The 16224-nt window shown below is 44.1% G+C and overlaps 2 protein-coding genes across 2 annotated transcripts; both read left to right on the top strand.

Moving 5' to 3' along the window:
* The first annotated feature begins 3687 nt into the window (after positions 1-3687).
* LOC123095106 (putative cyclin-dependent kinase F-2) lies at positions 3688-5117 on the top strand. Its single transcript, XM_044516930.1, has one exon. The coding sequence runs from the start codon at positions 3782-3784 to the stop codon at positions 4988-4990; it is 1209 nt and encodes a 402-aa protein (XP_044372865.1). The 5' UTR covers positions 3688-3781; the 3' UTR covers positions 4991-5117.
* Positions 5118-6309: 1192 nt separating this feature from the next.
* On the top strand, positions 6310-15985 carry LOC123093071 (uncharacterized). The gene is made up of 10 exons (XM_044514958.1): positions 6310-6584; positions 7149-8643; positions 8948-10297; positions 10482-10783; positions 11399-13041; positions 13976-14405; positions 14492-14654; positions 15154-15257; positions 15337-15428; positions 15527-15985. The coding sequence occupies exons 1-10, from the start codon at positions 6403-6405 to the stop codon at positions 15601-15603; spliced, it is 5838 nt and encodes a 1945-aa protein (XP_044370893.1). The 5' UTR covers positions 6310-6402; the 3' UTR covers positions 15604-15985.
* Positions 15986-16224: the final 239 nt, after the last annotated feature.

The raw sequence follows: 16224 nt of genomic DNA, 5'->3' as shown, positions 1-16224 counted from the left end.
TTCGGGACCCCGAAACGGTGAGGAATAGTCCATGGAGCGGGTCAGAATTGGCCAAAACTGCGAGTGTTGACGACGGACACGTAAACGCACCCTAAGGATCGTCAATCGTGGAAATCGCTCTGGGACCGCAAAACGGTGAGTAATAGTCCATGAAACAGGCCAGAATTGGCCCAAATTGTGAGTGTTTATAACCGACACGTAAACGCACGCCGTGGTTCGTCAATGGTGGAAATCACTTCGGGACCACAAAACTGAGTAATGGTCCAAGAAACGAGCCAGAATCGGCCCAAACTGCAAGTCTTGACGACCAACACGTAAACACACATTGGGGTTCGACAACCATGGAAATCACTTTGGGACCCCAAAACAGTGAGTGTTGATGACCGACTCGTAAACGCACTCCGGGGTTCATCAATCGTGGAAATCACTCCGGGACCCCAAAACAGTGAGTAACAGTCCACGAAACGGTCAGAATTCGCCAAAACTGAGAGTGTTGATGACCGACACGTAAGCGCACTTTGGGGTTTAACAACTTTGGAAATCGCTTCGGGACCCCGAAACGGTGAGTAATAGTCCACGAAGCGGGTCAGAATTGACCAAAACTGTGAGTGTTGTCTACGGACACGTAAGCGCACCCTAGGGATCGTCAATCGTGGAAATCGCTCTGGGACCCCAAAACGGTGAGTAATAGTCCACAAAACAGACCAGAATTGGTCCATATTGTGAGTGTTGATGACCGACACGTAAACGCACCCCGGGGTTCATCAATCGTGGAAATCACTCTGGGACCACAGAACTGAGTAATAGTCCAAGAAACGGGCGAGAATCGGCCCAAACTGCGAGTCTTGACGACCAACACGTAAGAACACTTTGGGGTTCAACAACCATAGAAATCGCTTTGGGACCCCAAAACGGTGAGTAATAGTCCACGAAACAGGTGAGAATCGACAAAAACCGTCAGTGTTGATGACCGACACGTAAACGCACCCCGGGGTTTGTCAATCGTGGAAATCACTCCGGGACCCCAAAACAGTGAGTAATAGTTCATGAAGAGGGCCAGAATCGGCCAAAATTGAGAGTGTTGATGACCAACACGTAAGCGCACCTTGGGGTTCAACAACTATGGAAATCGCTTCGGGACCCCAAAACGGTGAGTAATAGTCCACGAAGCGGGTCAGAATTGGCCAAAACTGTGAGTGTTGACGACGGACACGTAAACGCACTCTAGGGATCGTCAATCGTGGAAAACACTTTGGGACCCCGAAACGGTGAGTAATAGTCCACGAAACAGACCAGAATTGGCCCAAATTGTGAGTGTTGATGACCGACACGTAAACGCACCCCGGGGTTCGTCAATCGTGGAAATCACTTCTGGACCACAAAAACTGAGTAATAGTCCAAGAAACGGGCGAGAATCGGCCCAAACTGCGAGTCTTGACGACCAACACGTAAGCACACCTTGGGGTTCGACAACCATGGAAATCGCTTTGGGACCCCGAGAACGTGAGTAATAGTCCACGAAACGGGTCAGAATCGACAAAATCGCGAGTGTTGATGACCGACATGTAAACGCACCCCGAGGTTCGTCAATCGTGGAAATCACTCCGGGACTCCAAAACAGTGAGTAATTGTCCATGAAGCGGGCCAGAATTGGCAAAAACTGAGAGTGTTGATGACCGACACCTAAGCGCACCTTGGGGTTCAACAACTATGCAAATCGCTTTGGGACCCTAAAACGGTGAGTAATAGTCCATGAAGCGGGTCAGAATTGGCCAAAACTGTTAGTGTTGACGACGGACACGTAAACGCACCCTAGGGATCGTTAATCGTGGAAATCGCTCTGGGACCCCAAAACGATGAGTAATAGTCCACGAAACAGACCAGAATTGAACCAAATTATGAGTGTTGATGACCGACACGTAAACGCACCCCGGGGTTCGTCAATCGTGGACCACAAAACTGAGTAATAGTCCAAGAAAGGGGTCAGAATCGGCCCAAACTGCGAGTCTTGACAACCAACACGTAAGCACATCTTGCGGTTCGACAATCATGGAAATCGCTTTGGGACCCAAAAATGATGGGTAATAGTCCACGAAACTGGTCAGAATCGAAAAAAACCGTGAGTGTTGAATAACGACACGTAAACGCACCCCGGGGTTCGTCAATCGTGGAAATTACTCCGAGACCCCAAAACAGTGAGTGATACTACATTGATTTGACGTTGTGAATGTTGATATTTTTTTCTATAAGTTTGGTCAAAATAGAGATATTTTGACTTCGGACGAAACTTATATGCAGACTAAAAAGGACAGGACGGAGTAACATCGATGGTGGTTTGGGTTTTTTATATACCCCCTCCCCTCTCTCTATAAAGTATGAAAAAAAAAGCTCAAGCCAGAATGAAAAAGTATGCAAATAAAAAGAGAAATGACATCAACTATGAAGTGAGACATATGGTTTACTTAAAAATTGCAACCATGACAGCTTTTGACATCCGTGTAGGAATCAAACTGGCTAGTGGCTACTAAATTCTATTGACCATTTCTGGTTCCGAAGAAAATTGGTGCAGGTGCATACAAACTTGAGCTTCTGAACACAACACAAATACATTAGGTTTTTCACATCAGTCAAAGAAACACTTCAGTCCATTAGCTGTTCCTGTTCCTGATCCTCATGGCAAAGCAAGGTTGCTCCAGTCCTGGTACTTGACATTCGAGCAGTACCTCGTCCTCCTAATTCTTAACATAGTGGCTGGTACAATGGTTAAACATGTCACCAAGAAGATGCCAACTTCATCAAGTTCACGTTTCCAGAATTCTTCAATCAGACAATCCGATCTTGGTTCCCTCAAAATGATCCTATGGACAAGGATCGTCTTCAGGAACAGGCAATTGTCGGTACCTGAACTATCTGAACCTGAACATTTCTGAAGAATTCGACAGTGGCACTGACGAAATCGACAGCTTGTCGAAGCGGTACATTGACTGGTGAACGAACGGCTAAAATACGCTCACAAAAGGAGATCAACGACAGTCGAGAGGAAGACTGCTTGGGTTTGATTTCCGGCACGGCTACGTGCTCCGCTGATGCTTGTTTCACAATTGTAGCCGTTAGTCCTGTCATCCGGTCTGTCATCCGGCCTCGCGCCGGAGCTTCCTAGTGGCGTCGGCGGGGTCCTCGGTGCAGCCGAGGAACTTGATCGCGAAGGTGGCGGAGCCGCCATTGCCGATGCCGCGCGTCTCCTCGCAGTCCTCGGTGCTTCTGATCCGGATCCGGACGCGCCTCCTCTTGCGGCAGCGTGGCAGCCGGTCGTTTCTGGTCATCGCGTGGCCGGTGTCGAGGACGGCATCACACCTCTTGCAGACGGCGCTCGATCGACGGCTTGGTTGGTGCGGAGAGGGGATCGAGATGGAGGAGACGGTCGATGGATTGGAGGCGGGAAGGGGCGAGCTTCCCGTGTGGATCGTCTCGTCAGTATATATTGAAACCGAATCCGGAACGAAGGCGGGAAGGGAAATGAAGAACCTGAATTCGACTCGGAAACGAACGAACCTGAATCTTCCGTCGGTCAAACGAAAACGCAGGCAGAAAGGCAAAGAAGCTGTGAGCCACCGTAACTCGGACTCAACTGAATTCCATGGCGACTCGGTGAGGCAGCCTGTCGAAACAAATAGCCAACGCAGCGTATGGATCCATACGGAAGTTCCTTCCTCCCCCTTCTCCATCATCGATCTCTGCCGCCGCCCTTTCCACCAACAAAGCAGTTCGTTCGTCCAGCGCCATGGCTGCCCGCAAGCGACCTGCTGCCGTCCTCGACGCCGGCCACGGCCACGCAGCGGCTCAACATCAACAATCGCCGACGTGCTGCAAGAGGAGCCGCGCCTCCATCGGGAGCACCGACGACTACGAGAAGGTGGCCTGCCTAGGCGAGGGCGGCTTCGGCGTCGTCCACAGGATGCGCCACCGCGTCACCAAAAAGGATGTGGCCGTCAAGTTCCTCTCCTCGCCGGACGACACCGAGGAGCCCCCCCGCGTCGAAGATCTTGAGCGGGAGGCACGATTCCTCGAGGCCTGCGATGGAAACCCCTGCATCGTCGGCTTCGAGGGCATGGTGTGCGACCCGGCCACCGGCGACACCGCCGGCCTCGTCATGGAGTACGTCCAGGGGTCGAGCCTCCAGTCTTTATTGTGGGACAGGCGCGGCGACCCGCCGCTCCCGGAATCCACGGTGCGCGACTTCATGCGGAAGCTCCTGACCGGTGCACAAAAGATGCACGAGCACGACCGCCACATTGTCCACCGTGACATCAAGCCAGCCAATATCCTCGTCGGGAAGAACGGGGAGCTCCTCAAGATCTGTGACCTCGGGCTGGCCATGTCAATGTCCGACTGGCCGCCGTACAACCAGGTCGGCACGGCGCCGTACATGGCGCCCGAGATGATCATGGGGAAGCAGGACTACGACGCGCAAGTGGACACGTGGTCCATCGGCTGCGTCTTTGCCGAACTGCTCACCGGCACGACGCTGTTCATGGACGACCCCGAAGACGAGGAGGAAGACGAGACAAAGAATGACGTAAAGCAGCTGGGGAGCATCTTCCGAGTGCTCGGGGTGCCGGACGAGAGGACGTGGCCAGGCTTCACGTCGCTGCCGCTGGCTAAGAAGGCGCCGCAGCTGCTACAGGCGGGGCACAACAAGCACAGCCGGCTGCGGGATTTGTTCCCTGAAGAGAAGCTGTCAGTGGAAGGATTCCAGGTGTTGCAAGGGCTCCTCAGGTGCAACCCCGACGAGCGATTGACGGCAGCCGCCGCGCTGAAGCACCCATGGTTCGCTGCTCCCCGTTCCGCCGCCGACGCCGCTGCGAAGGTCGACGCTTTGTCGTTTCAGAAAAAGAAGGCACCAAGGATCAAGTTCATCCCGCCAGCGATGCCAGAGAAGAATCTACTCAAAATTCCACTAGCCATGTGGAACGCAGCGCAGCGAGTGTAACGGAACTCTGTATTAGATGAGGCATCTATGTAAATGCTAGCATAAACTCTCTTGGTGTAATTGTGCTTGGATGAGCCATTAGTGCTGATCCATCAAGTAGAAGTAGATTCTTGGCACCTTGATAGTGTTGCCCTGGTTTTCTGAATTCTATGTGTCATTGTGCACATGTTCAGAGAATCAGAGATGTGTAACTGTAAGGTTGTGTTCAGAGATTCATTACAGTGCTGACATATGTTGTTTACATGGTCAATTGTTACTGAGTTATACTGCACAATTTGTGCTGTTTTTCAGAAATCATGAGCTGTTGATAAAAATGTGCAGTTCAAATGTTCTAAGCAATAGAAATCTATAGAGCGATGGATGAATTGAGTATTAAAAAAGTCTTACTGGTGCAGATTTCATGAGAACTTATAAATTTAGTAATGGTACTAGTACAGCAATTGGACATACTTTCATTAACCTAGTATGGCATCTGTCGGATCTTCAACACATCGAGCTGTGGAAGAAGAACGAACCAAATTCAAGAGCTTATTGGACCATCGCAATCGGGTGGTACCCTTGCACTAAAACTGAAACTATGGCATGGATCACCTCTGTTCAGCAGAGACTTGATTCAAGAGCTTAGTAGCGTAGTAGGCAGTACGTGAAGCTCTAGACTGATATAAGTGCACAAATGGCATTACCATCTCGATCGAGCAGAACGGGAGCTAGAAACTTGGCGGAATAAGTTTCAGTAACAGCATGACAAGAATCAGGACCAACAGCAAGAATAACAATAAATTTGAACAAACTTTTGGAGTGTCAGTAGGAGGAAGCTAATCCTATTGATCACATTACATGCTCTCATCCCGTGGTGGTTCGAGAGTTCGTGCATAGCATAGGGGTTTTGCCGGTTGCAGACTTGCAGCGGCATGCATCATCATCGTGTTGGTCGCCACAGCCCTTGTCATCAGTCATCACCATCGACCGGCACCATGCACTCAAGTCTCAAACTATGGTGCGGAACTGCGTATCTGCTTAGCTCAAAATAGGTGAGGTTTACATGCACGGCTGAATTCCAAGCAAACAATGTTCCTCTGATTCGTGTGACTTGGCGCAAACGGCAGGAGAAGTACAGACCTTGTATAAGGAAGTGAGTTTCAGCATCAATGCAACAAGAATCAGAGTGGCCCAGCGGAAGCGTGGTGGGCCCATAACCCACAGGTCTCAGGATCGAAACCTGGCTCTGATATATTTTTCCACTTTCCAATTATTTTTTTGCTGCGTTTCTCTGAGTTTCTGCTTCAAGATGCGTGCACGCCTTCGACGCCATGGGCGAACCGCGGCACAGGTGTACCAAAACGAAAACGCTCCCGCAAAACCCAGAACCCTAGCCTCCCTCCCTTCCTCCCTCCGCCCCCCTTCGCGCTCCCATGGCCATGGCCATGGAGTCGGCCGCCCCCAGCCCCCGCGGCGCGTCGAGGAAGCGCCCGCGGAGCCAGACGCCGCCTCCCGCAGGGGAGGGCCCGAGCGAGCCCGCGCTCGCCCGGCCCCGCTTCGCAGAAAACCTCGACCTCGTCCTCTCCCTCCAGAGCAAGGAGCTCTCCCTCCAAAGGTCGTCCCCTTGCTGCCCCCGCCCCCCGCTTGCGACTCGATGCGGCTTAGCGCTCCTGCGTGCCAATCTCCGAGTAGGATCGAAGCAATTTTTCTGTAGTAATTCGCATGCTTCTAGCGTGGCTGCGGCTACGTGGATTTGGGGATGCGCTGCTTTAGGTAGCTACATGAGGAGGTTTGTCTGATTCAGCCAGCTAGTATATTCGGAATGTAGTTTTTGTTGTAGTTATGTGATTCAAAGGGAGCTGATGTTGCTAGAAGTTTACACCTGCACTGGTTGGATCAGTTTTGACTTAGGATAATAACAACAATAATTACTCTATGAAAACAGTTGCATTAATTAAGGTCAGATTTTCGTTAGTTTAATTGTTCTATGGAGGCGAAAATATGCTTATGATTATACAGTATCTTTGTATGACCTCCGATTCCCAGTAGCATCTGCTTGGTGATACTTGGATATTGTAATACATAGTCCAGTGTTTCTTAGCTGGGGAATCATTCCTGGATGAACCTTACTATGCTCTTGCTGTTTGTACTTCTAACATTTGTATGCTAAATCATGCAGAAAGGTTGAACTGGCCTTCAATTTTATAAAGGCCGAGTCAAATAGTTCAAGCCATGGCCATAGAGTGGACAATATCCAGCTATTGCGAATGGTGTCATTTATTGGAAACTGGGTGCAATCAATTCTGTCTAAGAAAGTTCCAGAGCCTTTTGATCCTGTGTTAGATTATAGATGCTGGGAAATTCTGAGATTTTGCATTGAAAAGAAGCCGTCAGTCTCAATTTCTCTGAAGCTACTTCAACCACTTGGTTGCATTGCAAAGGATGGTTTGAGCAGAGTTCAAATCGGCGCTTCATGTGATGACCATGTATCCTTTTTGCTCTTCGAACGAGTTTTCGACTGCGTGTCCTTTCTGTTCTCCTCCAACACAAGAGCTTTCTTCAACGCACCCGTGGATTTGTGGACCTCTTGTGTCACCGAGGCTATTAATCTTATCCAGAAGGTTTCAACTAATGAGAAAAAGGGTTGTACCATTCTTCAGAATCTTGGAAATTGTCTGCTTGAGCAATTTTCAAGCTTTCTCAGATTCCATGCAAATCCTAAGAATATTTTCCGTCCTTTTCTTGACAAGATTCTTGATCCGCTGTTGGAATTGTTGGTTTTACTTAATTCACAAGCAAATTCTATCAAGCACAAGCAGCCAGGATCCACGTTGAAGATTGCTGAAGAAATTTTGTCAAATGGACTGTTTCATCCACAACATCTTAGTGGATATTTTGGACTCAAGAATTTGAATAAAGGTATTGTCAAGGATGTCAAAGGAAGCTACCATAGGCATCTATTTGAGCGATTCAAAGGAATAAAAGCAGAAAGCAAGGCTGTATTGCTTTCTGGGTTCGGTTACTTGCTTCAATTGTTTGTTACCAGGGCTAGAAATCAAAGAACATCTTTAGCACCAAGGGGTACATCCTTCAAAAGCCCACAAAAAACCAGTGAGGGTTCTGAAGAACCCCAGCAACAAGGAGAATCCATTTTTGAAGTGTTCATGCAATTTATGGAACCTTTGGTGTTAGAATGCAAATCATATTCGCAAAAGGACTTCTCTGATTTAGGAGTCACAAAGCTAGTAGAAGTTCATTGCATGCTGAAGTCCATCAATGAGATGCTAGCAACAGTTACTGAAGAGAAAATTTATGTCCCTACAGAGGACACATTGGAAGGATCTTATCTCCAGTTCTTGCAAGAAATTTACCGGGTCTTAATCTTGATGGCTGAAAAAATGTACGACTTCTGGGTGTCAGCTCTGCATTTAGAAGATACAAACGTTAAGAAGATGCTGCCTTTAATGTTTGTGGAGATTGTTGTTGCAGTTGGTCATTTTCTAGAAATTGAATACAAGGTCATGGGGAGTGACCTTGTAAAATTATGGTCAATGATTTTTGCTTTGTCTGCTATCAATGCATCTTCCAAGGACATCAAACCATGCTTACTACTAACCTCAAAGATTTCAAGCCTTTCGTCCCAAGTGATTCGTACATTTAGTGAGCTTCGTCAGGTCAGTTATGTTCTTTTTCAGCGATCACTTTTAGCAATGCCCTCTAAAAAACAATTGTTTATCTTTTTTCTTTATTTTTTATATGCTTCTTACTTTCTGCTTTTGTGTACTTCTGTTGCCTATGCCAATGGTTATATTTCTGCAATGGGATGTATATTTTATGAACTACTCCCTCCGTCACATAATATAAGATGTTTTTGCAGGCTAACATAGCTTGCAAAAACGTCTTATATTGTGGGGCGGAGTAGTACTGAATATATTTTTATTTTGAATCTGATGCTTCTCTCTCTTTTCCAAATTGTAGGTTGCGCACGCCATTTGTACGCTGTGCAATACTGTGAGAACATTCAGAGCTGTTGCTGGTCCTGATGCAGTACCAGGACCGTTTTCTGTGGCTTCTTTATCCTCACATAAATGTTTTGAATCACTGGCAACATTGCTGAGCTCCCAAACATTGAGGGATGCTATCTGTACTTCAATTAACTCAATGCCAGAAGGACAGTCTAGTCGATGCATAGAGGAGCTGACAGTAGATCTTACACAAACATTGAAATGGATGAAAAGTTGCGACGAGTTTGTAGATTTGGAAACACAGGGAGAGCCCCGCTTGATGTCCAGGAAGTCAGTTTTTCATCAGAGAGCTGAACTTTTTGGAAGGTACTTATCTGAACTATACACAAGCGTGCTTGACTCAATAACTGTGACCGCTTCAAATACTACACTGGTTGCAAAATCTGTTGAAAGGTTGGTCAACACAATACGTCCCAACTTGAGTCAGTTGATGAGAAATGAATCAATTAATCCAAGTGAGTTCATTTCTTCAGTTGTAGGAAAGAACCTATCTAACAAGCAATGTGCCAACTGGCAAAAGATTCCAAGTTTGTCTTGGTTTTTTGCCTTCTTCTTTCGCATATATACATCATGTAGGAGTCTGTATCTGCAATCTGTTGGCCTCATGCCTCCAAATTTAGCAATAGAAGCAACAGAATTAGTGGGGAATTCATTCATTGTATGTTGCGGAAAGGAATGGACCAATACATCCAATATTGTCGCTGAAGGCTACTTTGCTTGGATTGTTGAAAGTGCTGGCTCCCTTTGGGAAGTCACCGAAATTTTATCACAGTCCCTTCCAAGAAACCATTCTGGCTTTACTACGCTTTTTTACACCCTTCATCTGATGGCTCTGCAAAGACTCGAAGATCTTAACAGGCAGATTAATGCATTTGACTTTTTGCTTGAAGACGGCACACAGCAGTTTGATACTGAGGATAGGGGAAACACTGAGTTATTAAAGGATCCTTGCTGTCTTGAGGCTGCTCGACTAACCAGTTTTATGATGAACTATGTGAGAACATTATCTTCAGGAGGAACTGACAGGATTTCTTCCTGGGATATGAGTATATGCTCTTTAGATGAAGATTCTTTCCATATAGCAACTTGGCGGCTTCTGTGTGAAAACATTGATATTTGGAGTTCTCATGCATCGAAGAAGGACCTAAAGAACTTCTTTTCGAACCTGATAAAGTTTTCTTTTGTTCAAAAGAGGTCATGCAGAGATGAGGAGAGTAGTGTCTGTCAGGATTCATGCAGAGAAATAACCTTGCATACTATTTCGGTGGAGCTTCTTTGTGATACTATCATTTATGACCAAAAGGTTTCGTTGTCCTACTCCTTCCATCCAAAGAAAACTTTGTTCAAGAATTTACCGTGTATGCTGATAGTATTAATTCTGTTTTGATGACAATGATCTGTTTGTTTTGCAGTTTTAAGTTTGAGTAGTTTCTTCCGTTTGTTCTTTCCTATTTGGTCTAATTTGGAACGAATGTACTATTTCACAGGTGCTATTAAAGAATTTGGTATCATGTTTTTGTGGTGCTCTCAAGAAATCAATATCTTCTTTTATCACCGGAGCTGATGAAGATAATGCCTTATTGAACATCTCGCCTGATTTGATGGAGATATTAAATAAACTGAATAATGAGAAGTTGGTCCGTACATATCCTGATTCTACACATGCACACGGTGTAGATAAGTACCGGATCTGTGAGAATTTACTAAATTTTTGTAGCACAGTTCCCGGATTTCATTCCAACTCCAAGTCATTCTTGCAACTTATAACTTACATTCTCCATCTTGAAAGGCAAGTGCACAATTTTTTACATTTTATCCATTTATTTATATGGATGATGACGGCTATCCTTTCTGCCATTGCACTAGAGTATCTCTGTATGCTCCCAGTTTGAACTTTTGATCTAAAAAGGTGTTCACAAATACTTGCCCCTAGGCATATTTTCCCACTTTATGGTCATTAATTCTACTTATCTCCTCGGCTTTCCCTCGTTTTTTAGTCTTGTGAGATTAATTGGAGGGTAGGAAGGTGTGGGAATGCCAAATCTCGTGAGGATAAAAGGTCCATTGTTTTTTATGGATCCTGGTGATGTTGATAATTTAACTTTCATGTCAGCACAAAAACTAGTCAGTGTAGTTGCTAATCTGTACAACTTAAGAATTTTTCATTTTAATTTTAATGGTTATTTCTAGTCTACGTTTAATCTTTCTGTGGATTTGATAAATTAAGATCAACTTATCATATGATGACGTGTGTCAACTAATGTGCCACCTAGTTGACGCTACAGCCTTCTTGGGTAATCTGGTTTATCCGCAATTTCGGGGAATATAGACCAAACATGCTCATTTCTTATCTGCAAGTCTGTGCTCTGATTAGCTTGCTGACAAATTCTTTCTTTCCTTTCAGACTTCTGCTGTTGACATTGCTAAGTCGCCATTATGAATCATGTAATCCAATTGAGCTAATCCGTCTGTTTATATGTTGTCGAAGGGCAATGCAAAATCTTGTTTCGAAATTTGGCAAAGAGTACCCAGAGTCAAAGCAATACTCCACGTTTTCCGAACTTCTAGGTAACTCATATTCTCTGATTTGGCTTTTGAGATCTGTCCAGGAGATTATTGGATTGTCACACGAAATATTTGGTGAGCACACTGATCAGAAGAAAAATACCTTGTTCTCCTTGGTAGATAAGACATCAGAAATATTTTCTACACTAGCGAACATGAATTCGAAATTTTGCTTGCTGGGTCCCAAGAAACAAATTGGATCTTCCCTGAAGCATACTGCTAGTGAAAGCGACACTTCTAAACATGATGGTCAGGCATTTGATACTCTAGAAAATTCAGCCTTGGAGCATGTCAAAACTATGGCTGAACAGTTAGAGAAGACTACAGCTGGCATACCTGTAACCACAAAGGATTGCAAGTGTGTTATAAAAATAGAGAACTCTTATGACAATGTGTGCTGGGATAAACTATTATGCACCATGTCTTGCATAGGTGGATTCTTGTGGGGTCTTGTTTCAGCATTTGAAAGCACAATCAAAGACTATCCAACTGCAAGCTCAGAGGAAAGAAAACTGATGCTTCACTATGCCTCCAATTTCAGCAGATCTATTGGTAAATTTGAGAGCTTTGTAGATATCTGTCTGCATGTCTTGTTTATGGAGAACAAGGATTTTGGGTCTGTTGATTTGATCTCTGGTCGTCTGCCACAAGAGCTGGATTGTGAGAATGGTTTTCTGAATATTGAAGTAGTCATGGATGTATGGACTATGCATCAGCTAAAGGATAACAAATTACAGTCAGATGGTCCACCCGGTATGAAAGGATCTCTTTTGGAAAATCTGTTAAATGGTGAAGGTCCATTTGTAGCATTTACTTTGAGGGAGCTCTACAGTGTATCTGCTGCTATTGTTAAGTTGAAGGGCCTCATATCCTTTTCAGGCGATGTCTGTAGGAAGGCATGCAATCCTTTCCAGCACCTGTCGCTAAATCCAATGGTTGGGACAGCTTGCATTGCCCTACAGAAAATTGCAGACATGTCTGATTGGCCAGATATGTTTTCTCTTGTATGGATTGATGGAATATTAAGATATCTTGAAGTTTTAGGAACATTTCCTGAACTCAACTTGTCAAAAGAACTGTATGCTCAGATAGTAAATGCACATGTGAGTGCTATTGGAAAATGCATTTTACTTCAAGGAAAGAGTGCGACTCTACCTACCCATGAGATTGGATCAAGCACAAAAACACTTCAGTTACAGAATACATCTGGCTATGTAGTTACGAAGAATATTATCGATAGGCAGAATAGGTTAAATTCATTGATATCAAGACTTAGACTGTCGATGAGAAATTTTGTTAGTGTTGCATCAAACATGCATCTAAGTGCAACTTTACAAGTCATTGAGAGAGCCTTGGTCGGAGTGAATCAATATAGCCACTCAATATATGAAGTGGAGACTGGAACATCTGATGGTGGGACAGTTTCTTCTGACGTTGCTGCTGGAATTGACTGCCTTTATCTTGTTCTTGGATCTGTGCCAGGTTAGCAGCCAAAATTTTCTATCTGATATTCTCTGGAATGCAATCCTATTATTCATGTAATGGAATGTGTTTCCGTCTACTTGCTTCTGGTATATGTTAAATTAGCTTCTCCAAATAAATCAGTAACCTACTAAATCTGTAATGTCATGATATGCATTCGAACTAGATTACTTGCCTTTAACAATAGTGATTGAATGTACCTGACAGTAGCATTAGTCTCAAATTTTCATTGCTCATTAATGTATATTCGACTGTCCACTACTGAATATATGAACCCTCCCCAGACCCCACCTTGTGTGGGAGCTTCTATGCACTGGGTCTGTCCACTACTGAATATATGAAGAGTAAGCATCAAATTGTTCTTCAATGATAAAAGAATGTTGATCAGTCATAGGTGGTTCTGGACGTAATAAAGTTCTATTTTAAATAAATATGTAAAATTTTATCTTGGAGGAGTGCCTGATCCAGACTTCCATGTTTTGGTTTCTCTTTAGGTAACAGGTAGTTGGTTAATGCTTCCATGAATAGCCATAAATGATTTGATAATACATCATAACCAGAACATCTGTGATTCTACTCTGGATCTTTTGATCTGAATAGTTCCTAATGATGAGTACTGTAAGCGTTGGCTTGTGTAGCGTGGTGGTAGAAAATGTTGGTTGTTGCGTGAAAGGTTACAGTTTGAAACCCTGATATGTGCCCCTAAAACAGTAAAACTATAAAACGTGCAGCTCTTGCTTATTCTCAAAATAGCTTATACTCCCTCTATGAAGAAATATAAGAGTGTTTAGATCATTAAAGTAGTGATGTAAACGCTCTTATATATCTATACAGAGGGGGTACTATATAAAGGTGTGGAGTTCATATTTTTGCAAGCATCATTTCAGACTACAAGGAGCAAGTAATTTGGACTGATTTTGTACTCATATTGCAGGAAATAAGCGCGTTTTTCAGAGAACTGTCCTAAGCCTAGTTGGTGCTTTATTCAACATTGTTTTACACCTTGAAAGTCCACTAATTTTCTATATAGAGAAGCTACCTCCTCTTTGCCCTGATTTGCATCCAGATGCTGGAGCGATTGTTCTAATGTGTGTTGAGGTTATCACATCATTTGCGGGGAGGCATACTTTTCAAATCGATGCATGTCATGTGTCCCAGTGCCTGCATCTTCCTGTGATGCTTTTCAAGGGCTTCAAACATCTTCTTGCTGATCGGAGTGTATCCTGTTCATCAGAAAACATTCATGAGCAAATTGCAGGACAACCTCTAGCTAGTAAAGAATACTTACTTGACAGACAATTTTCTGTTGACATGTATGCTGCATGTTGCAAATTGTTATGCACTGTTCTTCGGCACCAACAAAGGTAAAGATTTGGGTTATTTTCTTTTTGTGCTTTTATGTTCTTTATTAAGCTAAGCCTTTATATTGTTTTTTTTTTCCTCTGGCCAGTGAGGTTGGACAATGTGTGGCTGTCCTGGAAGACTCGGTAAACATACTACTTAGTTGCTTGGAGTCTGCAGATTCCAAGATGGTTAGCATGGCAGGATGTTTCACTTGGAACAAGGAGGAGGCACTAAAATGTGCTTCCTTTTTCAGAAGGATCTATGAAGAGGTTTGTGATGCTTTTGTTCTGTGATTTAAACGATACATATCTTGCTTTAGTAGTAATCCATGCCTGGACAGATGGTTGGTACGTTTTGTTTGCTGGTTGTAGTTCACATTTGCACTGGTCTTAACTGCATATCCTTTTAAAAGCAGCTTCATAATTAGGCCATCTACAATGCAAAGTGCTTTAGGAGGTGCTTATACAAAATAAACCATTTTTTTAAGCACTGGTTGTTATTTCTATAGCAGAGGTTCCTAAATAAGCACCGACGCCCTACAAATAAGCACCAGTGCTTAAGCGGTTTATTTTTCGAAGCACTTCTCTAAGCACCTGGCATCGTAGATGGCCTTAGAGAACCTTTTGCTGCAACACAGACTTTGTATTTTGCTTTCACAGAATCAGGAACGTGAATATATGAATGTCATGTCATCCAGCCATCCATGTTTTATGGTTCTTATGTGAACAAATCATATGTACTGATTCTCCTTTGGTGTGGATAATACAGATGCGTCAGCAAAAAACCATCATGGAACATCACTCGATGCACTTTCTTGCTGGTTATATTTCCATGTTTTCTGGACTGGGTCCATTTCAGACAGGCATAACACGGTATGTTCTCCCTTAATGAAGACCTTCTGTTTGATTATTTATGTTTTTGTCTCAGCATTCTCACCCTTGTCCATGGTAGGGAAATTGACGAGGCCTTGCGACCTGGGGTGTATTCCCTAATTGATATCTGCCAGGAAAGCGATTTTCAACAGCTTCACACGTACCTGGGTGGTCTGTAAATCCTGCCTGTTATATTTATTGAATAACCTTTACTGCTATAAATACTAATCTGACACCCAAGATAACCCTTTCCTTGTTTGGCTTTGCAGAGGGCCCATGCCGAACCACTCTTGCTAACCTAGTGCATGACTATAAATTGCACTTCCAGTATCAGGGCAAAATCTAGTCCCAAGTTGCTAAAGATGTTTGGAATACTTGGTTATTCGTCCTGCTTACACTGGATATGAAATCTACAGTGTCACCTTTTGCATGATGTTGGGTTCAGGGAAGAACCAATGGAACTATGGTTAGTGCTATTAAACCAGCCTGCTGTTATGTGTGGCAGATGAAGAGAAATCAAATTGTTTGCAGCAAATCCCAGTAATCAAACTCGGTAATGTCAAGCAAATGTTGGCGTTCATATTTTTTGGGTAATACATAGCACACTCGTTCTAGACTAAAACTACTAGGTGTATATTATCCAGGCCATACTCCCATCACCCTGATCCATTGTTCTTTTTCACCAACGTTGCTAAAAGTGTAAAAAAGTTGCATGGGCACCCGATTAATATCTACTTCCTCCGTTCCTAAATATTTGTCTTTCTACATATTTCAACAAGTGACTACATACAGAGCAAAATGAGTGAATCTACACTCTAAAATATGTCTATACATCCGTATGTGGTAGTCCATTTGAAATCTCTAAAAAAACAAATATTTAGGAACGGAGGGAGTATTGTTGAAACATTCTGAAAAGAAAAGTAAAATCTCAGATGCACGTGTGTGCAAAACTTGTTATTTGACCGGT

This window comes from Triticum aestivum, chromosome 4B, assembly GCF_018294505.1.
Source record: "Triticum aestivum cultivar Chinese Spring chromosome 4B, IWGSC CS RefSeq v2.1, whole genome shotgun sequence".
Classification (NCBI taxonomy): Eukaryota; Viridiplantae; Streptophyta; class Magnoliopsida; order Poales; family Poaceae; genus Triticum; species Triticum aestivum.
The sequence above is the reverse complement of the archived record's forward strand: the minus strand, read 5'-3'. Positions and strand labels throughout refer to the sequence as shown.